Below are 27,672 nucleotides of genomic sequence, written 5' to 3'. Positions count from 1 at the left end.
GGTCAGAAAGCAGAGACAGCCCTGGGACAGTGCGCACCGTGTAGTCAGGGTCAGAAAGCAGAGACAGTCCTGGGACAGTGAGCACCGTGTAGTCAGGGTCAGAAAGCAGAGACAGTCCTGGGACAGTGAGCACCGTGTAGTCAGGGTCAGAAAGCAGAGACAGTCCTGGGACAGTGAGCACCGTGTAGTCAGGGTCAGAAAGCAGAGACAGTCCTGGGACAGGGAGCCCCGTGTAGTCAGGGTCAGAAAGCAGAGACAGTCCTGGGAGAGTGAGCACCATGTAGTCAGGGTCAGAAAGCAGAGACTGTCCTGGGACAGGGCTCACCATGTAGTCAGGGTCAGAAAGCAGAGACTGTCCTGGGACAGTGAGCACCATGTAGTCAGGGTCAGAAAGCAGAGACAGTCCTGGGACAGTGCGCAACATGTAGTCAGGGTCAGAAAGCAGAGACAGTCCTTGGACAGTGCGCACCATGTAGTCGGGGTCAGAAAGCAGAGACAGTCCTGGGACAGTGAGCACCGTGTAGTCAGGGTCAGAAAGCAGAGACAGTCCTGGGACAGTGAGCACCGTGTAGTCAGGGCCAGAAAGCTGAGACAGTCCTGGGACAGTGAGCACAGTGTAGTCAGGGTCAGAAAGCAGAGACAGTCCTGGGACAGTGAGCACCGTGTAGTCAGGGTCAGAAAGCAGAGACAGTCCTGGGACAGTGAGCACCGTGTAGTCAGGGTCAGAAAGCAGAGACAGTCCTGGGACAGTGAGCCCCGTGTAGTCAGGGTCAGAAAGCAGAGACAGTCCTGGGACAGCGAGCACCGTGTAGTCAGGGTCAGAAAGCAGAGACAGCCCTGGGATAGTGCGCACCATGTAGTCAGGGTCAGAAAGCAGAGTCAGTCCTGGGACAGTGCGCACCGTGTAGTCAGGGTCAGAAAGCAGAGACAGTCCTGGGACAGTGAGCACCGTGTAGTCAGGGTCAGAAAGCAGAGACAGTCCTGGGACAGTGAGCACCGTTTAGTCAGGGTCAGAAAGCAGAGACAGACCTGGGACAGTGAGCACCGTGTAGTCAGGGTCAGAAAGCAGAGACAGTCGTGGGATAGTGCGCACTGTGTAGTCAGGGTCAGAAAGCAGAGACAGTCCTGGGACAGTGCGCACCATGTAGTCACGGTCAGAAAGCAGAGACAGCCCTGGGACAGTGCGCACCATGGAGTCGGGGTCAGAAAGCAGAGACAGTCCTGGGACAGCGACCACCATGTAGTCAGGGTCAGAAAGCAGAGACAGTCCTGGGACATTGCGCACCGTGTAATCAGGGTCAGAAAGCAGGGACAGTCCTGGGATAGTGCGCACCATGTAGTAATAGTCAGAAAGCAGAGACAGTCCTGGGACAGTGAGCACCGTGTAATCAGGGTCAGAAAGCAGAGACAGTCCTGGGACCGTGCACACCGTGTAGTCAGCGTCTGAAAGCAGAGACAGTCCTGGGACAGTACGCACCATGTAGTCAGGGTCAGAAAGCAGAGACAGTCCTGGGACAGTGAGCACCGTGTAGTCAGGGTCAGAAGTCCGAGACAGTCATGGGACAGTGAGCACCATGAAGTCAGGGTCAGAAAGCAGAGACAGTCCTGGGACAGTGAGCACCGTGTAGTCAGGGTCAGAAGTCAGAGACAGTCATGGGACAGTGAGCACCATGTCGTCAGGGTCAGAAAGCAGAGACAGTCCTGGGACAGTGCGCACCGTGTAATCTGGGTCAGAAAGCAGACAGTCCTGGGACAGTGAGCACCATGTAGTCAGTATCAGGAAGCAGAGACAGTCCTGGGGCAGTGAGCACCGTGTAGTCAGGGTCAGAAAGCAGAGACAGACCTGGGACAGTGAGCTCCGTGTAGTCAGGGTCAGAAAGCAGAGACAGTCCTGGGACAGTGTGCACCGTGTAGTCAGGGTCAGAAAGCAGAGACAGTCCTGGGATAGTAAGCACCATGTAGTCAGGGTCAGAAAGCAGAGACAGTCCTGGGACAGTGAGCACCGTGTAGTCAGGGTCAGAAAGCAGAGACAGTCCTGGGACAGTGAGCCCCATGTAGTCAGGGTCAGAAAGCAGAGACATTCCTGGGACAGTGAGCACCATGTAGTCAGGGTCAGAAAGCCGAGACAGTCCTGGGACAGTGAGCACCGTGTAGTCAGGGTCAGAAAGCAGAGACAGTCCTGGGACAGTGCGCACCATGTAGTCAGGGTCAGAAAGCAGAGACAGTCCTGGGACAGTGAGCACCGTGTAGTCAGGGTCTGAAAGCAGAGACAGTCCTGGGACAGTGAGCACCGTGTAGTCAGGGTCAGAAAGCAGAGACAGTCCTGGGACAGTGAGCACCGTGTAGTCAGGGCTAGAAAGCAGAGACAGTCCTGGGACAGTGAGCACCATGAAGTCAGGGTCAGAAAGCAGAGACAGTCCTGGGACAGTGAGCACCGTGTAGTCAGGGTCAGAAAGCAGAGACAGTCCTGGGACAGCGAGCACCGTGTAGTCAGGGTCAGAAAGCAGAGACAGACCTGGGATAGTGCGCACCATGTAGTCAGGGTCAGAAAGCAGAGTCAGTCCTGGGACAGTGCGCACCATGTAGTCACGGTCAGAAAGCAGAGACAGTCCTGGGACAGTGAGCACCGTGTAGTCAGAGACAGTCCTGGGATAGTGCGCACCATGTAGTCAGGGTCAGAAAGCAGAGACAGTCGTGTGACAGTGAGCACCCTGTTGTCAGGGTCAGAAAGCAGGGACAGTCCTGGGACAGTGCGCACCATGCAGTCAGGGTCAGAAAGCAGCGACAGTCCTGGGACAGTGAGCACCGTGTAGTCAGGGTCAGAAAGCAGAGACAGTCCTGGGACAGGGAGCACCGTGTAGTCAGGGTCAGAAAGCAGAGACAGTCCTGTGACAGTGAGCACCGTGTAGTCAGGGTCAGAAAGCAGAGACAGTCCTGGGACATTGAGCACCGTGTAGTCAGGGTCAGAAAGCAGAGACAGTCCTGGGACAGTGAGCACCTTGTAGTCAGGGTCAGAAAGCAGAGACAGTCCTGGGAGAGTGAGCACCATGTAGTCAGGGTCAGAAAGCAGAGACAGCCCTGGGACAGTGCGCACCGTGTAGTCAGGGTCAGAAAGCAGAGACAGTCCTGGGACAGTGAGCACCGTGTAGTCAGGGTCAGAAAGCAGAGACAGTCCTGGGACAGTGAGCACCGTGTAGTCAGGGTCAGAAAGCAGAGACAGTCCTGGGACAGTGAGCACCGTGTAGTCAGGGCCAGAAAGCAGCGACAGTCCTGGGACAGTGAGCACCGTGTAGTCAGGGTCAGAAAGCAGAGACAGTCCTGGGACAGGGAGCCCCGTGTAGTCAGGGTCAGAAAGCAGAGACAGTCCTGGGAGAGTGAGCACCATGTAGTCAGGGTCAGAAAGCAGAGACTGTCCTGGGACAGGGCTCACCATGTAGTCAGGGTCAGAAAGCAGAGACTGTCCTGGGACAGTGAGCACCATGTAGTCAGGGTCAGAAAGCAGAGACAGTCCTGGGACAGTGCGCAACATGTAGTCAGGGTCAGAAAGCAGAGACAGTCCTTGGACAGTGCGCACCATGTAGTCGGGGTCAGAAAGCAGAGACAGTCCTGGGACAGTGAGCACCGTGTAGTCAGGGTCAGAAAGCAGAGACAGTCCTGGGACAGTGAGCACCGTGTAGTCAGGGCCAGAAAGCTGAGACAGTCCTGGGACAGTGAGCACTGTGTAGTCAGGGTCAGAAAGCAGAGACAGTCCTGGGACAGTGAGCACCGTGTAGTCAGGGTCAGAAAGCAGAGACAGTCCTGGGACAGTGAGCACCGTGTAGTCAGGGTCAGAAAGCAGAGACAGTCCTGGGACAGTGAGCCCCGTGTAGTCAGGGTCAGAAAGCAGAGACAGTCCTGGGACAGCGAGCACCGTGTAGTCAGGGTCAGAAAGCAGAGACAGCCCTGGGATAGTGCGCACCATGTAGTCAGGGTCAGAAAGCAGAGTCAGTCCTGGGACAGTGCGCACCGTGTAGTCAGGGTCAGAAAGCAGAGACAGTCCTGGGACAGTGAGCACCGTGTAGTCAGGGTCAGAAAGCAGAGACAGTCCTGGGACAGTGAGCACCGTTTATGCAGGGTCAGAAAGCAGAGACAGACCTGGGACAGTGAGCACCGTGTAGTCAGGGTCAGAAAGCAGAGACAGTCGTGGGATAGTGCGCACTGTGTAGTCAGGGTCAGAAAGCAGAGACAGTCCTGGGACAGTGCGCACCATGTAGTCACGGTCAGAAAGCAGAGACAGCCCTGGGACAGTGCGCACCATGGAGTCGGGGTCAGAAAGCAGAGACAGTCCTGGGACAGCGACCACCATGTAGTCAGGGTCAGAAAGCAGAGACAGTCCTGGGACAGTGAGCATCGTGTAGTCAGGGTCAGAAAGCAGAGACTGTCCTGGGACAGTGAGCACCGTGTAGTCAGGTTCAGAAAGCAGAGACAGTCCTGGGACAGTGAGCACCGTGGAGTCAAGGTCAGAAAGCAGAGACTGTCCTGGGACAGTGCACACCATGTAGTCAGGGTCAGAAAGCAGAGACAGTCCTGGGACATTGCGCACCGTGTAATCAGGGTCAGAAAGCAGGGACAGTCCTGGGATAGTGCGCACCATGTAGTAATAGTCAGAAAGCAGAGACAGTCCTGGGAGAGTGAGCACCATGTAGTCAGGGTCAGAAAGCAGAGACAGCCCTGGGACAGTGCGCACCGTGTAGTCAGGGTCAGAAAGCAGAGACAGTCCTGGGACAGTGAGCACCGTGTAGTCAGGGTCAGAAAGCAGAGACAGTCCTGGGACAGTGAGCACCGTGTAGTCAGGGTCAGAAAGCAGAGACAGTCCTGGGACAGTGAGCACCGTGTAGTCAGGGTCAGAAAGCAGAGACAGTCCTGGGACAGGGAGCCCCGTGTAGTCAGGGTCAGAAAGCAGAGACAGTCCTGGGAGAGTGAGCACCATGTAGTCAGGGTCAGAAAGCAGAGACTGTCCTGGGACAGGGCTCACCATGTAGTCAGGGTCAGAAAGCAGAGACTGTCCTGGGACAGTGAGCACCATGTAGTCAGGGTCAGAAAGCAGAGACAGTCCTGGGACAGTGCGCAACATGTAGTCAGGGTCAGAAAGCAGAGACAGTCCTTGGACAGTGCGCACCATGTAGTCGGGGTCAGAAAGCAGAGACAGTCCTGGGACAGTGAGCACCGTGTAGTCAGGGTCAGAAAGCAGAGACAGTCCTGGGACAGTGAGCACCGTGTAGTCAGGGCCAGAAAGCTGAGACAGTCCTGGGACAGTGAGCACTGTGTAGTCAGGGTCAGAAAGCAGAGACAGTCCTGGGACAGTGAGCACCGTGTAGTCAGGGTCAGAAAGCAGAGACAGTCCTGGGACAGTGAGCACCGTGTAGTCAGGGTCAGAAAGCAGAGACAGTCCTGGGACAGTGAGCCCCGTGTAGTCAGGGTCAGAAAGCAGAGACAGTCCTGGGACAGCGAGCACCGTGTAGTCAGGGTCAGAAAGCAGAGACAGCCCTGGGATAGTGCGCACCATGTAGTCAGGGTCAGAAAGCAGAGTCAGTCCTGGGACAGTGCGCACCGTGTAGTCAGGGTCAGAAAGCAGAGACAGTCCTGGGACAGTGAGCACCGTGTAGTCAGGGTCAGAAAGCAGAGACAGTCCTGGGACAGTGAGCACCGTTTAGTCAGGGTCAGAAAGCAGAGACAGACCTGGGACAGTGAGCACCGTGTAGTCAGGGTCAGAAAGCAGTGACAGTCGTGGGATAGTGCGCACTGTGTAGTCAGGGTCAGAAAGCAGAGACAGTCCTGGGACAGTGCGCACCATGTAGTCACGGTCAGAAAGCAGAGACAGCCCTGGGACAGTGCGCACCATGGAGTCGGGGTCAGAAAGCAGAGACAGTCCTGGGACAGCGACCACCATGTAGTCAGGGTCAGAAAGCAGAGACAGTCCTGGGACAGTGAGCATCGTGTAGTCAGGGTCAGAAAGCAGAGACTGTCCTGGGACAGTGAGCACCGTGTAGTCAGGTTCAGAAAGCAGAGACAGTCCTGGGACAGTGAGCACCGTGGAGTCAAGGTCAGAAAGCAGAGACTGTCCTGGGACAGTGCGCACCATGTAGTCAGGGTCAGAAAGCAGAGACAGTCCTGGGACATTGCGCACCGTGTAATCAGGGTCAGAAAGCAGGGACAGTCCTGGGATAGTGCGCACCATGTAGTAATAGTCAGAAAGCAGAGACAGTCCTGGGACAGTGAGCACCGTGTAATCAGGGTCAGAAAGCAGAGACAGTCCTGGGACCGTGCACACCGTGTAGTCAGGGTCTGAAAGCAGAGACAGTCCTGGGACAGTACGCACCATGTAATCAGGGTCAGAAAGCAGAGACAGTCCTGGGACAGTGAGCACCGTGTAGTCAGGGTCAGAAGTCCGAGACAGTCATGGGACAGTGAGCACCATGAAGTCAGGGTCAGAAAGCAGAGACAGTCCTGGGACAGTGAGCACCATGTAGTCAGGGTCAGAAGTCAGAGACAGTCATGGGACAGTGAGCACCATGTAGTCAGGGTCAGAAAGCAGAGACAGTCCTGGGACAGTGCGCACCGTGTAATCTGGGTCAGAAAGCAGACAGTCCTGGGACAGTGAGCACCATGTAGTCAGTATCAGGAAGCAGAGACAGTCCTGGGGCAGTGAGCACCGTGTAGTCAGGGTCAGAAAGCAGAGACAGACCTGGGACAGTGAGCTCCGTGTAGTCAGGGTCAGAAAGCAGAGACAGTCCTGGGACAGTGCGCACCGTGTAGTCAGGGTCAGAAAGCAGAGACAGTCCTGGGATAGTAAGCAACATGTAGTCAGGGTCAGAAAGCAGAGACAGTCCTGGGACAGTGAGCACCGTGTAGTCAGGGTCAGAAAGCAGAGACAGTCCTGGGACAGTGAGCCCCATGTAGTCAGGGTCAGAAAGCAGAGACAGTCCTGGGACAGTGAGCACCATGTAGTCAGGGTCAGAAAGCCGAGACAGTCCTGGGACAGTGAGCACCGTGTAGTCAGGGTCAGAAAGCAGAGACAGTCCTGGGACAGTGCGCACCATGTAGTCGGGGTCAGAAAGCAGAGACAGTCCTGGGACAGTGCGCACCATGTAGTCAGGGTCAGAAAGGAGAGACAGTCCTGGGACAGTGAGCACCATGTAGTCAGTATCAGAAAGCAGAGACAGTCCTGGGACAGTGAGCACCGTGTAGTCAGGGTCAGAAAGCAGAGACAGTCCTGTGACAGTGAGCACCGTGTAGTCAGGGTCAGAAAGCAGAGACAGTCCTGGGACAGTGCGCACCGTGTAGTCAGGGTCAGAAAGCAGAGACAGTCCTGGGATAGTAAGCACCATGTAGTCAGGGTCAGAAAGCAGAGACAGTCCTGGGACAGTGAGCACCGTGTAGTCAGGGTCAGAAAGCAGAGACAGTCCTGGGACCGTGAGCCCCATGTAGTCAGGGTCAGAAAGCAGAGACAGTCCTGGGACAGTGAGCACCATGTAGTCAGGGTCAGAAAGCCGAGACAGTCCTGGGACAGTGAGCACCGTGTAGTCAGGGTCAGAAAGCAGAGACAGTCCTGGGACAGTGAGCACCGTGTAGTCAGTTTCAGAAAGCAGAGACAGTCCTGGGATAGTGCGCACCGTGTAGTCAGGGTCAGAAAGCAGAGAAAGTCCTGGGACAGTGCGCACCGTGTAGTCAGGGTCAGAAAGCAGAGACAGTCCTGGGACAGTGCACACCGTGTAGTCAGGGTCAGAAAGTAGAGACAGTCCTGGGACAATGAGCACCGTGTAGTCAGGGTCAGAAAGCAGAGACAGTCCTGGGATAGTGCGCACCATGTAGTCGGGGTCAGAAAGCAGAGACCGTCCTGGGACAGTGCGCACCATGTAGTCAGGGTCAGAAAGCAGAGACAGTCCTGGGACAGTGCGCACCATGTAGTCAGGGTCAGAAAGCAGAGACTGTCCTGGGACAGTGCGCACCATGTAGTCAGGGTCAGAAAGCAGAGACTGTCCTGGGACAGTGAGCACCATGTAGTCAGGGTCAGAAAGCAGAGACAGTCCTGGGACAGGGCTCACCATGTAGTCAGGGTCTGAAAGCAGAGACAGTCCTGGGACAGGGCTCACCATGTAGTCAGGGTCAGAAAGCAGAGACTGTCCTGGGACAGGGCTCACCATGTAGTCAGGGTCAGAAAGCAGAGACTGTCCTGGGACAGTGAGCACCATGTAGTCAGGGTCAGAAAGCAGAGACAGTCCTGGGACATTGCGCACCGTGTAATCAGGGTCAGAAAGCAGGGACAGTCCTGGGATAGTGCGCACCATGTAGTAATAGTCAGAAAGCAGAGACAGTCCTGGGACAGTGAGCACCGTGTAATCAGGGTCAGAAAGCAGAGACAGTCCTGGGACCGTGCACACCGTGTAGTCAGGGTCTGAAAGCAGAGACAGTCCTGGGACAGTACGCACCATGTAGTCAGGGTCAGAAAGCAGAGACAGTCCTGGGACAGTGAGCACCGTGTAGTCAGGGTCAGAAGTCCGAGACAGTCATGGGACAGTGAGCACCATGAAGTCAGGGTCAGAAAGCAGAGACAGTCCTGGGACAGTGAGCACCGTGTAGTCAGGGTCAGAAGTCAGAGACAGTCATGGGACAGTGAGCACCATGTAGTCAGGGTCAGAAAGCAGAGACAGTCCTGGGACAGTGCGCACCGTGTAATCTGGGTCAGAAAGCAGACAGTCCTGGGACAGTGAGCACCATGTAGTCAGTATCAGGAAGCAGAGACAGTCCTGGGGCAGTGAGCACCGTGTAGTCAGGGTCAGAAAGCAGAGACAGACCTGGGACAGTGAGCTCCGTGTAGTCAGGGTCAGAAAGCAGAGACAGTCCTGGGACAGTGCGCACCGTGTAGTCAGGGTCAGAAAGCAGAGACAGTCCTGGGATAGTAAGCACCATGTAGTCAGGGTCAGAAAGCAGAGACAGTCCTGGGACAGTGAGCACCGTGTAGTCAGGGTCAGAAAGCAGAGACAGTCCTGGGACAGTGAGCCCCATGTAGTCAGGGTCAGAAAGCAGAGACAGTCCTGGGACAGTGAGCACCATGTAGTCAGGGTCAGAAAGCCGAGACAGTCCTGGGACAGTGAGCACCGTGTAGTCAGGGTCAGAAAGCAGAGACAGTCCTGGGACAGTGCGCACCATGTAGTCGGGGTCAGAAAGCAGAGACAGTCCTGGGACAGTGCGCACCATGTAGTCAGGGTCAGAAAGGAGAGACAGTCCTGGGACAGTGAGCACCATGTAGTCAGTATCAGAAAGCAGAGACAGTCCTGGGACAGTGAGCACCGTGTAGTCAGGGTCAGAAAGCAGAGACAGTCCTGTGACAGTGAGCACCGTGTAGTCAGGGTCAGAAAGCAGAGACAGTCCTGGGACAGTGCGCACCGTGTAGTCAGGGTCAGAAAGCAGAGACAGTCCTGGGATAGTGAGCACCATGTAGTCAGGGTCAGAAAGCAGAGACAGTCCTGGGACAGTGAGCACCGTGTAGTCAGGGTCAGAAAGCAGAGACAGTCCTGGGACCGTGAGCCCCATGTAGTCAGGGTCAGAAAGCAGAGACAGTCCTGGGACAGTGAGCACCATGTAGTCAGGGTCAGAAAGCCGAGACAGTCCTGGGACAGTGAGCACCGTGTAGTCAGGGTCAGAAAGCAGAGACAGTCCTGGGACAGTGAGCACCGTGTAGTCAGTTTCAGAAAGCAGAGACAGTCCTGGGATAGTGCGCACCGTGTAGTCAGGGTCAGAAAGCAGAGACAGTCCTGGGACAGTGCGCACCGTGTAGTCAGGGTCAGAAAGCAGAGACAGTCCTGGGACAGTGCACACCGTGTAGTCAGGGTCAGAAAGTAGAGACAGTCCTGGGACAATGAGCACCGTGTAGTCAGGGTCAGAAAGCAGAGACAGTCCTGGGATAGTGCGCACCATGTAGTCGGGGTCAGAAAGCAGAGACAGTCCTGGGACAGTGCGCACCATGTAGTCAGGGTCAGAAAGCAGAGACAGTCCTGGGACAGTGAGCACCATGTAGTCAGGGTCAGAAAGCAGAGACAGTCCTGGGACAGGGCTCACCATGTAGTCAGGGTCTGAAAGCAGAGACAGTCCTGGGACAGGGCTCACCATGTAGTCAGGGTCAGAAAGCAGAGACTGTCCTGGGACAGGGCTCACCATGTAGTCAGGGTCAGAAAGCAGAGACTGTCCTGGGACAGTGAGCACCATGTAGTCAGGGTCAGAAAGCAGAGACAGTCCTGGGACAGTGCGCAACATGTAGTCAGGGTCAGAAAGCAGAGACTGTCCTGGGACAGTGAGCACCGTGTAGTCAGGGTCAGAAAGCAGAGACAGTCCTGGGACAGTGCGCACCATGTAGTCAGGGTCAGAAAGCAGAGACTGTCCTGGGACAGTGAGCACCATGTAGTCAGGGTCAGAAAGCAGAGACAGTCCTGGGACAGTGCGCACCATGTAGTCAGGGTCAGAAAGCAGAGACTGTCCTGGGACAGTGAGCACCATGTAGTCAGGGTCAGAAAGCAGAGACAGTCCTGGGACAGGGCTCACCATGTAGTCAGGGTCTGAAAGCAGAGACAGTCCTGGGACAGGGCTCACCATGTAGTCAGGGTCAGAAAGCAGAGACTGTCCTGGGACAGGGCTCACCATGTAGTCAGGGTCAGAAAGCAGAGACTGTCCTGGGACAGTGAGCACCATGTAGTCAGGGTCAGAAAGCAGAGACAGTCCTGGGACAGTGCGCAACATGTAGTCAGGGTCAGAAAGCAGAGACTGTCCTGGGACAGTGAGCACCGTGTAGTCAGGGTCAGAAAGCAGAGACAGTCCTGGGACAGTGCGCACCATGTAGTCAGGGTCAGAAAGCAGAGACTGTCCTGGGACAGTGAGCACCATGTAGTCAGGGTCAGAAAGCAGAGACAGTCCTGGGACAGTGCGCAACATGTAGTCAGGGTCAGAAAGCAGAGACTGTCCTGGGACAGTGAGCACCATGTAGTCATCTTTCTCATCACTCATCTTTCATTCTCACTCCACAGTATAAATATTTCCCACTTTCTCTGTCTGAGCTTTGACAAAGAGTAATCGGACTGGAAACATTAGCTCTTTTCTCTCCTTACTGATGCTGCTCGACCTTCTGAGATTTTCCAGCATTTTCTCTTTCGTTTCAGATTCCAGCATGCGCAGTAATTTGCTTTTATTGCTTCAAGGTGACCAAGGTTGGAAATCAGTATTCCTGGGTCCTTCACATTTTAAATAGACACAGAGAATGGAAAAGGAGGCTGAGAAGCCCGAGAGTAAAGGGTGGCATAAGGACAGCAGTGAGAAAGGATCTTGGCTAAGGAGATCAGAAAGAAGAATCGGTCTGGGTGTAGATTACGAATAAAAATGGTCAGCGAACGCAGAGGGAGTCATTTACAGGCTCCCTAAAAGTAACTACACCTGGAAAGAGTGAAGCAGGAAATAATTGGCGCTCGTAATAAAGGTAATGCAGTAATCGTGGGGCCTTTAACCATCATCTAGACTAGACAAACCAAATTGACAAAGATAGTTCAGAAGATGAGTGAGTAGAATGCTTTGACGGCTGCTTCTGAAATCAATACAACTTGGAACCAACTAGGGACAGAGCTATTTTAGATCTATTATTGTCCAATGAGGCTGGGTTAATTAGACCATAAGACATAGGAGCGAAAGTAAGGCCATTCGGCCCATCGAGTCCACTCCACCATTCAATCATGGCTGATTTCAACTCCATTTACCCGCTCTCTCTCCATAGCCCTTAATTCCTCGAGAAATAAGAAATTATTAATCTCAAAGAAAAAGCTCGTCTGGGGGAAATGTGATCATAATACTTTTAGCTATGAGGAGCGGTTGAATAAGCTCGGTTTGTTCTCACTGGAACGACGGAGGTTGAGGGGCAACCTGATAGAGGTCTACAAAATTATGAGGGGCATAGACAGAGTGGATAGTCAGAGGCTTTTCCCCGGGGTAGTGGGGTCAATTACTAGGGGGCATAGGTTTAAGGTGCAAGGGGCAAGGTTTAGAGTAGATGTACGAGGCAAGTTTTTTACACAGAGGGTAGTGGGTGCCTGGAACTCGCTACCGGAGGAGGTGGTGGAAGCAGGGACGATAGTGACGTTTAAGGGGCATCTTGACAAATACATGAATAGGATGGGAATAGAGGGATACGGACCCCGGACGTGTAGAAGATTGTAGTTTAGACGGGCAGCATGGTCGGCACGGGCTTGGAGGGCCGAAGGGCCTGTTCCTGTGCTGTACTTTTCCTTGTTCTTTCTTTGAATTCCATGTCAAAATTGCGAACGACCTACTCCAGTGCCAAACAAGAATCTTAAACTTTAAAAAGCAAATTGCATATATATGAGGAGAGAGCTGACTGAGGTTAATTGGGTAGATAGACTAAAAGATATGGTGGTAATTAAGCAGTGGGAAGCATTTAAATAAACAACTCTAAATGTTCACCAAAAATACATTCCATTTAAAAAAAAATAAAATAAAAAGTCAGTGAGAAAGATCCAAACATGGCTTAATAGGGACGTTATGGATAGTATTAGATTAAAAGAAGAGGCTCCAATCTCAAAGAATTGTAAACCTGAGACTTTTCATAGTCCTGGCTACTTTGCTCCCTTATTCTATTTTCTCCCTTCTTAATCAAGTGTCTGGATTCCCTCTAAAACTCTCCAAAGTCTCAGGTCTAATACAACAATTCAAGAGGGAGAGCGAAAACAAGGAACTTCTGACCAGTTAGTCTATTGTCAGTTGTCGGAAAAGTAATGCACTTAGAAAATTTGATCAGACAGAATCAACATGATTTTGCAAAAGTATATTTTGACGATTTAACTAATAGGGTAGATTGGCAGCACGGTGGCGCAGTGGTTCGCGCTGCAGCCTCACTGCGCCGAGGACCCCGGTTTGCTCCCGGCCCCGGGTCACTGTTGGTGTGGAGTTTGCACATTCTCCCCGTGTCTGCGTGGGTCTCACCCTCACAAACCCAAAAGATGTGCAGGGGAGGTGAATTGGCCACGCTAAATTGCCCCTTAATTGGAAGAAAAGAATTGAACACTCTAATTAAAAAAGTAAAGTAGTAGGGTAGATGAAGGGGCACCAGTGGATGTTGCATATTTGGATTTGCAAAATGGTGCCACCCAAAAGGTTAACACCCAAGTAAAAGGCTCGTACAGTTCGGGTCATATATTAGCATGGATGGAGGATTGGTTAATGGACAGGAAGTGGAGAATCAGGATAAACGGGGCATGATAAAGTCGTCGCCGGCTGTACCTCAATTTGAGGGTGAAGTCTACATCAGGGTTCTGAGTTTCTGCCATGGGTCTTCATGTGGCCCATCTGCCTCATCATAACGACATGTGATTAAAAACGCGATGAAGCTTGATGGACAGGTTTGTCACCATTTCAAATAACTGACAGCATGCTCATCCAAGTTATCAGTGTCAACACTGGTGAGCTTCAGAGTGACTTCGAAGTATGGTTTGTTTTGTCCTCCCTGGAACATTGGCCATTTGAGAGTTGAGAAACAGGATCTGCCGGGGGGGGGGGAAGCTTTTCTGCCATCAGTGGACAATGTCCGGCCCATCGAGTTGATTCCTACCCATAAGTCAATGCACTGCTCTACTGTTTCCCTGCTCAGAGAATCGCGTCTTCTACTTCCTTTACAGAACAGCACCAAGGGAGACCAATTTAAACCAATCATCATCTCGCTTCCTTTGACTGGTCCAATTACAAAAGAGGTCATGGAACCATCTGTGACTGTCCAAGCCAGGTCAAGGTCTCAGGATCTTGGGTTCCATGGTCAGCTGCCTATCAGCGCATAAACATTTCAATGCTAAGCTTGTAAACAACGTGGCCTTGGCAACCAAGTATCCTGTCTAGAATTCAAGGCACCATTGTTTTTCCCTGCCCTTTTCCTGGGTCTCTGGAATTCTGCTGAGGTATTTATGTTTATTTCTCCTGGAGCAGACTGCCTGTTTGCATACTCGGCTAGATGTCTGCTGACGCTCTTTTTTATGATTTGGTCAATGAACGTCCAAATCACAATTCCGCATCAAGCCATTTTTACCCAGAGTGTATCACAAGTAGGAATAAAACACTTCAGTATAAGATAAATTTTATCAGTGAAATTAAAGAAATATACAGTCAGTCATAGTATTTAAGTTAGTTCTCAGGAATTAGCAAGAAAACCCCCAATAGGAATTGCCCAGGATTCTTACAATCAGCAGCAGAAATGTATTGCGCAACAATCTATAGCCTCCTGGCTCCGCATATTCCTCAGGAAAGCCCTGGTTCAGTGAGGACTATAGAAGAACATTTTTTTTTTCATTCATTCCTGGGATAGAATCATAGAACTTACAATGCTGAAGGAGGCCATTCGGCCCATCAAGTCTGCACCAGCCCTTGGAAAGAGCACCCTACCCAAGCCCACACCTCCACCCTCCCCGTAACCCAGTAACCCCACCCAACCTTTTTGAACACTAAGGGCAATTGATCATGGCCAATCCACCTAACTTGCACATCTTTGGACTATGGGAGGAAACCGGAGCACCCGGAGGAAACCCACGCAGACACGGGGAGGACGTGCAGACTCCGCACAGACAGTGACCCAGCGGGGAATCAAACCTGGGACCCTGGCGCTGTGGAGCCACAGTGCTAACCACTAAGCTACCGTGCTGCCATGGATGCCACTGACATGGCCAATATTTATTACCCATCTCTAATTGCCTTTGAGAAGGTCACGGTGAACTGCTTTCTTAACAACTGAGTCGCTTGTCAAGCCATTTCAGCATCAACCACGTTGCTCACCGTCTGGAGTCACATATAGACCAGACAGGGAAAGGACAACATATTTCCTTCTCTAAAGGGCCTTCAGTGAATCTGGTGGTTTTTTAAACCATAATCTGGTTGCATGGTTACTATTACTGATCCTAATTTTTATTCCAGATTTATTTAATTAACTGAATTTAAATTCCTCAGGTGCCTTGGTGGGATTTGAACTTGTGTCTTCGGATCATTCGCCCAAGCCCCTGGATTACTAGTCCAGTAACAAGCACTATGCTATCATTCCCAGCCAGAATGTCAGGAGCAGCACCAGGCGTACCTAAACTGAGCGCCATCAACCCGCTGAAGTTACAACACAGGACCACATGCATGCTAAAGAGCAGAAGGGCACACTACAGACAGAACTGAGTGAGCCAACAATCAATGGAGCTGAGCGAAGCTTTGCATCCTGCCACATGCAGTCGTGAATGATGGTGGACAATGAAACAGCGCATGGGGAATAGGGGGCTCCATAAACATCCTCATCTTCAATGATGGCGGAGCCCAGCATGTGTGCAAGAAACACGACTGAATTATTTACCACCATCTTCAGCAGAAGTGCTGAGTGGACAATCCATTTCTCCCTTCTCCTGAAGTACTTAGCATCACAGATTCCAGTCATCAGCCAATTTAATTCGCTCCCATTTGATATCAAGAAATGGCCAACAAACGCACTGGACAAAGCAAAGGCCTGGACAGCATCCTGACTACAGTGCTCAACTTATGCTTCAGAACTAGTTGTGCCCCGAACCAAGCTTTTCCAAATCAGCTACAACACAGGCACAGACCTGATGTAGGATCTCTGTGTCTATTCGTATACCTGTAACGACGTACCATATACCAAATAACAGAAAATCAAGACTGGGCTTATTGGGTGAAACACAATTTGCAACTTTTATTTTATCAACTAGTAGTGTTTACTGGTAAGCTTCAATTTTCACACAGGTACAGAATTTAGGAAGGTCCGACTAGCCCTGCAGTAAGCTAGTCAGATGTATCGATTTGTTTGTCCCTCGCAAATACAGATAATTTGAATTGAATTTAAAATACAATTATAGTTTGTGGTAATTCGGCTCCGAATCAAAATGTACAATACAAAAACGAAACAAAAGAAAATGGCAGTTTGCTAAGCCAACAATAGGTTTCAGAAATTAGGTAAGAATAGAAAAAGAAGCGAGGACTCATCCCGACAACTGAACTCTTTAAAGCTTTAAAGTTCTGTCCCCTTCACGGCTGTGATTGTGTTTAAATAATTCATTTAATTCGAGCAAATGTCTGTCTGTCAAATATAAGAGATAAAGGTGGCTGTATTTTTCCAATCAAAGAAAACATTTCCCACCAATATTAGCACGATGTGCTGACTGATCGTTACCATCGAAACAAAACTAGGATTTCGTCCAAGTTCTTTGTGAGAGAAAGGGTCTTTCTGCAGCATGACCTTCGCAGACTCGAAACAGCTTGCAAACATGTGCTTATCAGATCAATTCACAAGCACTCGGCATTTCTTACTGTTATGGTTAATATATATTGATTTAGTTAATTACTCTTAAATGATCTTTGATCTATCCTTTTATCTATTCTCTATACCTAACTCTAAAAGTAGATTTCTATCACCTGACAAAGTGAAACATTTCCCAGTTATGTCCTGTCCATAAAAAGCAGGACAATTACAATCTGGCCAATTACCATTCCATTAGTCTACTCTTGATCAAGGGGGAAGATTGCCATTTGAGAGCACTGTCCATGAAGTCTGCTTGCCATGGATCATTCTGGGTTCTGCCAGTGCCACCCAGCTCCTGATGTCATTCCAGTCTTGGTCTAAATATGGGCAAAATAATTCAATTTCAAAGCTGAGGTGCGAGACAGAAGTTTACTGAGTGAAACACCAAGGAGTCCTTGCAAAATTGAAGTCACTGGAAATCGAGGGGAGGGGGGTGGGGTGCTAGAGTCATACCTAGTAGACAGGATGATGCTTGTGCTTGTAGGAGCCCAATCATCTCAGGCCCAGGACATTGCTGCGTGAGTTCCTCAGGGCAGTGTTGTAGATCCAACTGTCTTCAGCTGCTTCATCAGTGACCTTCCCTCTATCATAAAGTCAGAAATGGAGATATTCGCTGATGATTGTACAGTGTTTGAATCCATTCGCGACTCCACCACCTACGCACAGTGGCAGAAGTGTGTACCCCTCAAAGTGCTCTGCAGCCACTGAATGACATCAATATCACCTATCACTATTGCTTTTCCCTCCCTGGCCCCCTGTACAGTGAATGGTCATGGTGCCATGGACTTGGTTCTGACTGCAATCACCAGAGGAACCATCACCCTCACCAGTATTCAAACTAAATACTGGTTGGAAAATCACTCGGCTGGCTACCCGCCTAGCCTTTCTCGACTGACTGGTACCCATTCCTCTTTTCCTGCCTACCCGGAAGCTGTGGGGTGACTACATCCACAAAATGAAGTTGAGGATTATCACATCAGATCAGTCATGATCTCATTAAATAACGGAGCAGACTCGATGGGCCGAATGGCCTACTTCTCCTAGGTCTTATAATCAACTTCTGAACTCCCGAGCTCAAGGTGCTGCAGTTGACCACTGTTCCTCCAGGAGACATGGACCAGGATGTGTACTCCATGACTCTCAGCTGCCCACGTATAATAAACTGAAATATCTGTGTGTTTGTTTGTTGACAATCTTCTCTTTAGGTCCTTTAGCCAATCGCAACCAAACTTGCTGGAAGGATAGCTCAGACCAGAAAATAATCTTTATTGTCACAAGTCAGCTCACATTAACACCGCAATGAAGTTACTGTGAAAAGCCCCTCGTCGCCACATTCCGGCACCTGTTTGGGTCACAGAGGGAGAATTCAGAATGTCCAATTCACCTAACAGCACGTCTTTCGGGACTTGTGGGAGGGACCCGGAGTACCCGGAGGAAACCCATACAGACACGGGGAGAAAGTGCAGACTCCGCACAGACAGTGACCCAAATCAAGTATAACCATACATTCCAAGAAAGAGTGTGGCAAATTCGCGTCTTGAATTCCTGACTTACTTTCATATTTCTTTTTTTTTTCTTCATATTTTATTTGTTTTGTGTAAATTCTGTTCTGAGACGTTATTGGTTGGCAAGGGAAAGTGGCAGATGGCACGCAAAGCCAGGGACGATGAAGAGATTGAGGCAAAAAGGCAATGGAAAGCAACAGGCAGCAACGCGAGAAAGTAAAAATGGATAGGCTAGAGCAAGAAAGCACGAGGTTAATTGAGAGCGACAATGCAAGAAGAATCGGTGCTGCAAGTAAGAGATTGAGAGATCTGTAAGGAGGCTTTTATCCATGATCCTCATAATTGAGTCAGACCCAGAATCTGTTCTTTTATAGGATGTGAGTGTCACTGGCTAGGCCAGCATTGGTTGCCCATCCCTAATTGCCCTTTAAACTGAATGTCTCGCTCGGCCATTTCAGAGGGCATTTAAAGTCACCCACATTGCTGTGGGTCTGGAGTCACATGTAGGCCAGACCAGGTAAGGACGGCAGATTTCCTTCCCTAAAGGACATTAGTGAGCCTGAGGGGTTTTTACAATAGGGGGAGACAGTGGCGTGGTCGTATTGTCGTTGGACTAGCAATCCAGAGACTCGGTAATTCTCTGGGGACCAGGTTTGAATCCCGCCATGGCAAATGGTGAAATATGAAAAACTGGAATTAAAAGTCTGATAATGATCATGATCATGAAACCATTGTCAATTGTCGTTAAAAAAAACCTCTGGTATGAATATCGTGATGCAAAATAATGGGAAATATATAGCCATGCAAAATGCAGATGTTGCCCCTAAGTGAGCCAGCTGACCAGAATGTTCTTCAGATGGGAACAACAGCAAAATCAAAACACTTCTTGAAAAGCATCAGAAAACTTTGCAACTGAGTCACCAAGAAATCTCTTTATTTTGGCTCGAAGGAAGAACTTCAAATGTAGTCCATCATGAAATATTTAATATTCCAGCAAACACTGAAACATAGAAAATAGGAGGAAGCCATTCGGCCCCTCGAGCCTGCTCTGCCATTCATTATGATCATGGCTGTCCATCAAGTTCAATACCCTGATCCCACCTTCCCCCATATCCCTTTAGCCCCAAGAACTGTATCTAATTTCTTCTTGTAATTACACAATGTTTTGGCCTCAACTACTTTCTGTGGGAGTGAATTCCACAGATTCACCGCTCTCTGGGTGAAGATCTTTCTCCTCACCTCAGTCCTAAAAGGTTTACCCCTTATCCTCAAACTATGACCCCTAGTTCTGGACTCCCCCACCATCGGGAACATTCTTTCTGAATCTACTCTGTAATCCTGTTCGAATTTTCGAAGTTTCTATGAGATCGCCTCTCACTCTTCTAAACTCCAATGAATAAACTTCTAACCTGGTCAATCTCTCCTCATATGACAGTCCCGCCATCCCTGGAATCAGTCTGGTAAACCTTCGCTGCACTCCCTCCACAGCAAGAACATCCTTCCTCAGATAAGGACATCAAAACTGCCCACAATACTCCAGGTGTGGCCTCACCGATGCCCTATATAATTGCAGTAAAAAAAGGCAGAGAGTGACACTGAAAATGGAAAGAGTGATGCAGATTATGCCTTTGACACCTGTTAAAATATTCAAGAGTACTACCAAACATTGAGGATATAGGTGTAGTTGTAAATTTTGATTGAGTATTTTGAGTGACATTCAGGATGTGGAGAATGATGAGTAGAAATCATGTGGTAAAACTTAAAAATCTAATTCTACTACACTCGAGCCAAGTAAAGCCAATTCATTGTGAAAATTATAATAATTTGTCAAATACCATTTTTGAATATAATAATTGCGTGAATTTAGGAATTTGTGGGGTTAAAATTGTTAATTAAAATAATTGTGTGAAAGACGGTAATTAAGTGAATTGTTGAATGAAATCTGTTGGCTATTCAGTTCGCATGTCCATATGATGAATATCTCAGCTTATTATTTCATTTAAAAACATTTCTTTATCTTCTAAAATCTTATTTTTAATTTTAAACCATTTATTTCACGACAAAGAGCAGGTAGCCCAGCTTAATACAAGATAAAAGTTAGTAAATAAATAGACATTCACCAGGTACTCACCAATCAGCTGCTCATCTGATTTTGCTATTTTACAGGGGGGGGTTAACTAAAATATTTTGCAACTAGCCACTTGGTAGTACAGAACTTGAGTATTGCTGTAAAAACGACATATTGTCGAAGCTTTTTGTCTTGTACTCATCAGGATGATTCGCAAGAATACCAGGTTAAAGGGAACAACAATTTATATTGCATGAGAAGAGAATGCTTGACAAGTGTCAGTCACCGGTTAACTGGTGCATTCTCCATGGGAACACCTCAACCAATCAGAGCCCACTTGCCAGCCAGTCAGTACTCTCTTTGCATGCAATATAAATTGTTGTTCCCTTAACATTTGATCGTCTTACGAATTGTCTAATGAGTGCAAGATGAAAAGCTTCGACAGCATGTCTTTTTTCAGCAATATTAAAACATTTTACTTAACTCTTATTGTCTAAAAATCTTAGCTTTGACTGAAAGATTCAGAACATTTTAGTGCTACTATCCCACGTTATTTAATTATAACTTTATCCTCTCGATCTAATGAATTGATTGAGCATTGATTGTAATTATATGATAACATATAGGTATCCCCCATTTAAAGTCTGTTCTCATAGCTTGTTTTGTTTTAGCACTATTATTAATTGGGAGGTTCACTGAATAGTGCTACCTCCTTTTTTTGTTTTAGCACAGTGACTGCGCACACACCACTTCTCCCTCCCCACCCTACCACTCGTAGCTTCCCCATCCTGTTCACTGCTTCCACCTCCCATTCGCTGCTTCCCCCTTCCATTCGCCGCTTGCCCCTTCCATTCGCCGCTTGCCCCTTCCATTCGCCGCTTCCCCCTTCCATTCGCCGCTTGCCCCTTCCATTCGCCGCTTGCCCCTTCCATTCGCCGCTTGCCCCTTCCATTCGCCGCTTGCCCCTTCCATTCGCCGCTTGCCCCTTCCATTCGCCGCTTGCCCCTTCCATTCGCCGCTTGCCCCTTCCATTCGCCGCTTGCCCCTTCCATTCGCCGCAACCCCTTCCATTCGCCGCTTGCCCCTTCCATTCGCCGCTTGCCCCTTCCATTCGCCGCTTGCCCCTTCCATTCGCCGCTTGCCCCTTCCATTCGCCGCAACCCCTTCCATTCGCCGCTTGCCCCTTCCATTCGCCGCAACCCCTTCCATTCGCCGCTTGCCCCTTCCATTCGCCGCTTGCCCCTTCCATTCGCCGCTTGCCCCTTCCATTCGCCGCTTGCCCCTTCCATTCGCCGCTTGCCCCTTCCATTCGCCGCAACCCCTTTCATTCGCCGCTTGCCCCTTCCATTCGCCGCTTGCCCCTTCCATTCGCCGCTTGCCCCTTCCATTCGCCGCTTGCCCCTTCCATTCGCCGCTTGCCCCTTCCATTCACTGCTTCCCCCTCCCGACCCTCACATTCACTGCTTCCCGCTTCAGCACGGAAGGATCGGAGAGGAAAACGGCAAGGTGGAGGGTTGGAAGAGGGATGCAGCGAGTAGGAGGGTTGGAAGAGGGCAAACAATCACATGGGCAGTGAATGCAACCACTGGAACAATTCTCTCAATATTGCAGTTCTTAATGCACTTTCTTCGAACACAAGTGAGCGTTTTGTCTCTGTTCTTAAGTGAAATGAGCCCTGTGACCTGGTACAAACGAGCGCATATTGGAGAGGTGCAAGAGAGCTGACAAATTATGCATGTTTTTATTTGTCAGCCCAGAGCCTCTAAGGCTACAACTGTAAGAGCAAAGTGAAAACGCTTTAACCTTTGGTTATGCAGAATGTCATCTGGACTGAACTGGTAGAGCCAGATTCTGCTCTCTGGTACCTTGTCCAAACGGTCCCTCTACACCTGTGTCTCAACAGTGTGTATTGATTGGCTATTCAACCCTGGAAGGTATCACAGCTGAGCTTGATCCTGCCATCACCTAAATGTCTCCACGTTTCACTGGGTTGTGATTAGAAATGGGAACCCTGGCTGATTATTCCGATTATTTCTCTCTCTCCTTTTTCATAATGGAATGGTGCTAAAACAATTCTTGGCACTGCAAATGCTGTTCATAGAATTTACAGTGCAAAAGGAGGCCATTCGGCCCATCGAGTCTGCACCGGCTCTTGGAAAGAGCACCCCACCTAAACCCACACCTCCACCCTATCCCCATTACCCAGTAACCCCACCCAACACCAAGGGCAATTTTGGACACTAAGGGACAATTTAGCATGGCCAATCCACCTAACCAGCACATCTTTGGACTGTGGGAGGAAACCGGAGCACCCGGAGGAAACAAACGCACACACGGGGAGAACGTGCAGACTCCGCACCGACAGTGACCCAGCGGGGAATCTAACCTGGGACCCTGGAGCTGTGAAGCAATTGTGCTAACTACAATGCTACCGTGCTGCCCAGTTGTGGGCGAGATCAGCTGAATTCAGCACAAACTAGGGACTAGTTTTCCTACCGTCTTTGGTTGCGTGGCTCAGTTCCACACTTGGTAGCACATCAAGCACTGAGCCATCAGTAGTTTCTGAAGATTTGTTTTAACTCTGCCCACACAGAAGTGAGATTTGGATGTCACCCATTGCTTGCATAGTTTAGAATGATTTGAATAAGACTTTCCGTCAACGCCTTTTTAAAGCTGGGGAGGGGATGTGTGTGAATTATTTCTAGTAATGGTTGTAAAAACAAGCTTTATCAGAGCAACAAAAAGGGATACTGTCTCTATTTGCCTTATTTTGTTTAATGAAGACAGTTGAGCTACGTTCAGCTCAGGAGCTTCATGGTAAGAAAGTATCTCGGGTCGCTTGCAGGACACCTTTGAAACAAATCCAACATTCATAGCTCTTAGCCAAGTACCTTAGAATGCTAGGTCGAGAAGAATAATTTTAGTCATTTACATCCTGAGTGAGCTGAGGAGAAATTTGGATTTTGTTTTGCTTTTAGGTGAAAAGCCATATCAGTGCAGCCAATGTAGCATGCGATTTATCCAGAAGTATCTACTGCAGAGACATGAGAAGATACACACGGGTAAGTGAAATACCAGGAGCTTGTGCTGGTGACACGAGATAAACATAGTCTGTGAAACTCCTTAAAGAGACATTATCCCTTTTGTTGACCTAAAAAAGATGAGAGCACATGTATTCAAGCATTCAAAACTGTACGCAGTATTTGTGTCATCTGCTCCTTGTTCGCGAATACAAGAAGCAGCGTATCTTAGTTGGCCAACCTGCAGCAGGGCGAGATTTTAAACAAGTTCTCAGTTGTTCTCTCTTCAGATCTCAGTTCTTGAAAAATACCCAGGTTATTTGAAACCCTTTGAGTAATGAAGGTGCATTCACCCGTCAAACATGCGCCACTTTTCTCTCTCACAAGATCCACAAAGTATTCTCTGAGCAGGTGTATTATGGAACGGATTTGGGGGATTGTAAAGGACTAAAAATCTGACACTATTCATTGAATATATAAAAAAAAAATTGAAAACATCTTGCATTTTGATCTTGGTGCAGACTGTTCCTGTAACCATCATAGGTTTTGATAAATTCACATTATATTGTCATAGACACCATGTATATCTCTATTTATTCTGTCAAAGTTCATTACTGCTGAAAATAGCATGTATCTTACAAATGCGATTGCTGAAGAGATACCATACAGCCTAGGTAAGCGAAGAAAGAGGGATACTGTCTCTTTAGTTTCCTACCCTGACCGCAAACTGTGCTACTACCCATTTCCTAACATGATATATTAAAATGAAGGCTATTGAATCGAACAGCATTTGGCAACGTAATACCAACGCGCTCCCATCAAACCCTATACATTGTTGTGTAAAGTAGCATTGGTATTTATTGTCTCTCCTCTGTCATATCATTTTACCCTCAATGACATTGAACTCCCATCTGTCAACTTTGCCCTTTTTTCCCACCTTATCTGATGCTTTTACACCTTCCTTTTTGTGTGAGGTACAATTTTGGATGCTACTCTCTTTCCCTCTTCCTCTCTCTCCCCCTCCCTCTATCCTCGTAATTGATCTACACACAATAGGTACAATTTCACACACCCCCCAGTTCGGGTACACTGAGGGAGAATTCAGAATGTCCAATTCACCTAACAGCACGTCTTTCGGGACTTGTGGGAGGAAGCCGGAGCACCCAGGGGAAACCCACGCAGACACTGGGAGAACGTGCAGACTCCGCACCGACAGTGGTCCAAGCCGGGAATCGAACCCGGGTCCCTGGCGCTGTGAAGCAACAGTGCTACCGTAAACGTTTCCCCAATTTGGGCAGGGGGGAGGTGGTGGGGGCCCTCACTCTGAAAGCTCTCTCCGAGTTGGGGTGTCCTTCCCCTGGGACATTTGAGCCCATTCCTGCCTCCCGCCCCTGGGACTTACCTTTTCAAAGATCCCGGGACTTAGTCCCAGGCAGAGCACTGCAGTACCACTTCTGGCCACTGCAGCGCTGTGCCTGGCCGGGTTGAAGAATAGTCAGCCAATCAGGTTGGCAGACAGTTCTCATGGGCGGAACTTTCTCCCAAATGGCGGGACGGTAACAGTGGTTAGCACAGTTGCTTTACAGCTCCAGGGTCCCACGTTCGATTTCCAGCTTGGATCACTCTGTGAGGAGTCTGCACTCTCTCACCGTGTTTGCGTGGGTTTCCTCCCACAGTCCAAAGATGTGCAGGTTAGGTGTATTGGGCATGCTAAATTGCCCTTCGTGTCCAAAAAGGTTAGGTGGGGTTACTGGATTACAGGATAGGGTGGAGGTGTGAGCTTAAATGGGGTGCTCTTTTCAAGGACCAGTCCAGACTCGATGGGCCGAATGGCGGCCTCCTGCACTGTAAATTCGATGATGATTCGAGGAAGCCCTGTCCACTGCTAATCAACGCTCAAGTGGGTGTTAAATTGCAGTGGGAGCTCGAGAATCGGCGGCTGTGCGTTAGGTGCTGGCTCTCGGAATGGGAATATTGAAACCATTGTCTTCAACCCAAACTCCATTCCCTGAGCACTGATTCCATCTCCCACCGTGGCCATTATTTCAGGCTCAGCCAGACCTCTCTGCCTCTGCCACACACCCATCTCCTCCTTTAAGACCCTAATTAAAATCCAGCCTCTAATTGAGTTTTTAGTCACCCTTCTTGATATGTCCTCCATTGCCTCGGTGCCTATTTTTGTCTGATTATGTCACTGTAAATGCCGTGGGATATTTTTTGATATTAAAGGTACTATAGAAATGTTGTCGCATACAATATATCACCCACTGTCACTAATATACCATATCCACTCATTGACACTAATACACAGGACCTTTGTGTGACGCTCAATTTTGGACTGGAACAAAGAATCCCTCAATATTACAACAGAATCTCACAGCACTCACGATGATGCCGATGCTCCTGATGAGACAGTGTGACACAGCGTGGTGTAGTTGGGTCGGGTTGTGGGGGGAGTGGTGTTTGGATATGGCAGGGTTGGGTTGGGGGTGATGGGGCAGAGGGGAATTGGTTGTGGTGCTCAATTCAGTCATGCTGGTTAATCTCTGAATTAAACCAGAGATTAGGCTGTAACGTTTCCAGGGTAAGTTTCCAAGTAAGCCCCGTGTATCTACCCCTAGTTTCTGACACTGGAGATAGTTGCCTACAGTCTCAGGCAGTGTCAATTGTCTCATCAGAAGTTTAAACTTCCTGGGAATGTAAGTGTAAGTACGTGCATCAGGACTTCCTCAGGGTCCCGAGGCGCAATATAGACGTATATCGAGATTTTCCTGCTCTGAACATCGGAGGATTCAGGCCAATGTATCGTTATGTTGCCTCTAGCTCTATTGCCAGTCACCTTAAATCTGTGTCCTCGGGTTGCTGTCCCTTCTGCCACTGGAAACCGTTTCTCCTTATTTTCCTTATTAAACCCTTTAGCAAATATCTTCCTGACGTTCTCTGCTCTAAAGAGAACAATCCCAGCTTCTCGACATAACTAAGTTCCTCAGCACTGTACCCTCTCCAAGGCCTTGACATGCTTACTGAAGTGTGTTCTCCAGAATTGGATACAGAACTCCAGCTGTGGCCTAATGTGTTTTATAAAATTTTGGTATAACTTCCTTGCTTTTGTACTCTTTTCCTCTTATACTTTTTACTATATCAGGACCTTCATTCCAACGATGTATTATAGCAGTCCGATCAAAGTGGCACTCTTAATATATCACCCTCTTCGTAGGCCACTGTAATATGCCCTGATTCTTACTTTGACATGAATACACTGGGCTGCTTCAGTGACGATGTAGTGTGCTAATTCCTCACTGTGGATATGTGATGCACTGTCACTAAGATGCATCCAGCATGATACACAGGATCAGGTATCCTTATTGTGGCATTGTAACGTATCAACCCCGAGGTGTGATGTGTGTCGCTAATTTACTTGGTTCTAAGACACAGAAATGCAATTGGGCCTCGTTTCATTAATATACTGGTTTGCTCACTGTGTTAGTTCAATGTAGCAGGTCATTTAGTGTAATGTAGTGCCCCTCCCTCCCTTTTTTTAAACCTATATCATACCAAGCCAGTCACTGTGATACTGGAGCACTTATTTTGACAACCATCTTCCTGAGAATTCATTCTGACCATACTGATGTATCAGCCCCTCAATGTGATGCTGATAATCCGGGACCCTCACTGTAACACTGTTTAATTCTGGGACCTACGCTGTGGCCTCATGGTATGTATGAAATACCCATTGTGCCACTGATTTGTTGACTGCTCGGCATTGTGATATGCCAGAGCATTCATAGAGGAAATGTAATATACCCTGAATCTGGATTTCTGATGGTTTCTTTGATATCTATTTTGTGAGCTCTTAATGGCATGGTCTGGAAGATCAATGTATAACTGAGTTGGCTATACAGACCAAGAAAGTCCCAGGTTTGATCCTTGGTCTGTGCTCAGTTAGCTGATCTCAATCAGCACAAGATTCAAAAGCTACAATTGGCCTCGGTGCCCTAGGTTAACAATTAGTTAAATCGACCAGAGCCGCAATCTGCTGGAAAGCATCTGAATGTGAGGTTCAGGTGAGGAGTGCTGCAGTGGCCCATGTAAATGAATAGTTTGCCAGCATTCACAGTCCAGGCTCACTCATGAAGAATTGCTGCTCCAGGAAAGTATTAAAAGGCGCACACTGCCTTGGGGACGGCGCCCCAGCAAGAGGTTGCATGTCCAGTGAAAGGTAGAGAGATTTAGGCGGGGAAGAATTACAATTGTATCTGCTTCAAATTTGTGCTGTGTTCCCAGCCACTTACTTGGATTAAAGCACTCCAAATAAACTGGGAGCAGAAATTCATAGCTTAAGTTGAAAGTTATTTTAGATCAAAAGTTCTTGTACATTGCAAAAAAAAGCCATGCATTAGAAGATTCTTTCTTTGATTTCACAGGTGAGAAGCCATTCCACTGTGATGAATGTGACATGAGGTTTATTCAGAAGTACCATATGGAACGCCACAAACGGACACACAGTGGGGAGAAACCATACCAGTGTGAATACTGCCTACAGGTACTGTATTATAGGAGCAGCATTAATATTGACTACAATAACTGTTACAGGAGCAACCCGAATACAGACTCCAACCTACTGCATCACAGGAACAGTGTTAATACTGACTACGTTTTTGTATTACAGCAACTATGTTCATTCTTAATACAAGTTTCTGTATTACAGGAGCA

At 48.9% G+C, this 27,672-nt stretch overlaps 1 protein-coding gene across 4 annotated transcripts in view; it reads left to right on the top strand.

Annotated features, from left to right (window-relative positions):
* znf740b (zinc finger protein 740b) overlaps window positions 1-27,672 on the top strand; it is a 235,448-nt gene that overhangs the window by 160,982 nt on the left and 46,794 nt on the right. For 3 of the 4 annotated variants that reach the window (XM_072494091.1, XM_072494093.1, XM_072494094.1), the window contains 2 exons: window positions 22,918-23,001; window positions 27,384-27,502. In XM_072494091.1, the coding sequence (XP_072350192.1) occupies window positions 22,918-23,001; window positions 27,384-27,502 (203 nt within the window). The remainder of the gene's footprint in view (window positions 1-22,917; window positions 23,002-27,383; window positions 27,503-27,672) is intronic. The other variant, XM_072494092.1, reaches the window with a different exon arrangement.

This window comes from Scyliorhinus torazame, chromosome X (genome assembly GCF_047496885.1).
Source record: "Scyliorhinus torazame isolate Kashiwa2021f chromosome X, sScyTor2.1, whole genome shotgun sequence".
Taxonomy (NCBI): domain Eukaryota; kingdom Metazoa; phylum Chordata; class Chondrichthyes; order Carcharhiniformes; family Scyliorhinidae; genus Scyliorhinus; species Scyliorhinus torazame.
Note: the sequence above shows the minus strand (reverse complement) of the source record. Positions and strands in the feature narration are given on the sequence as shown.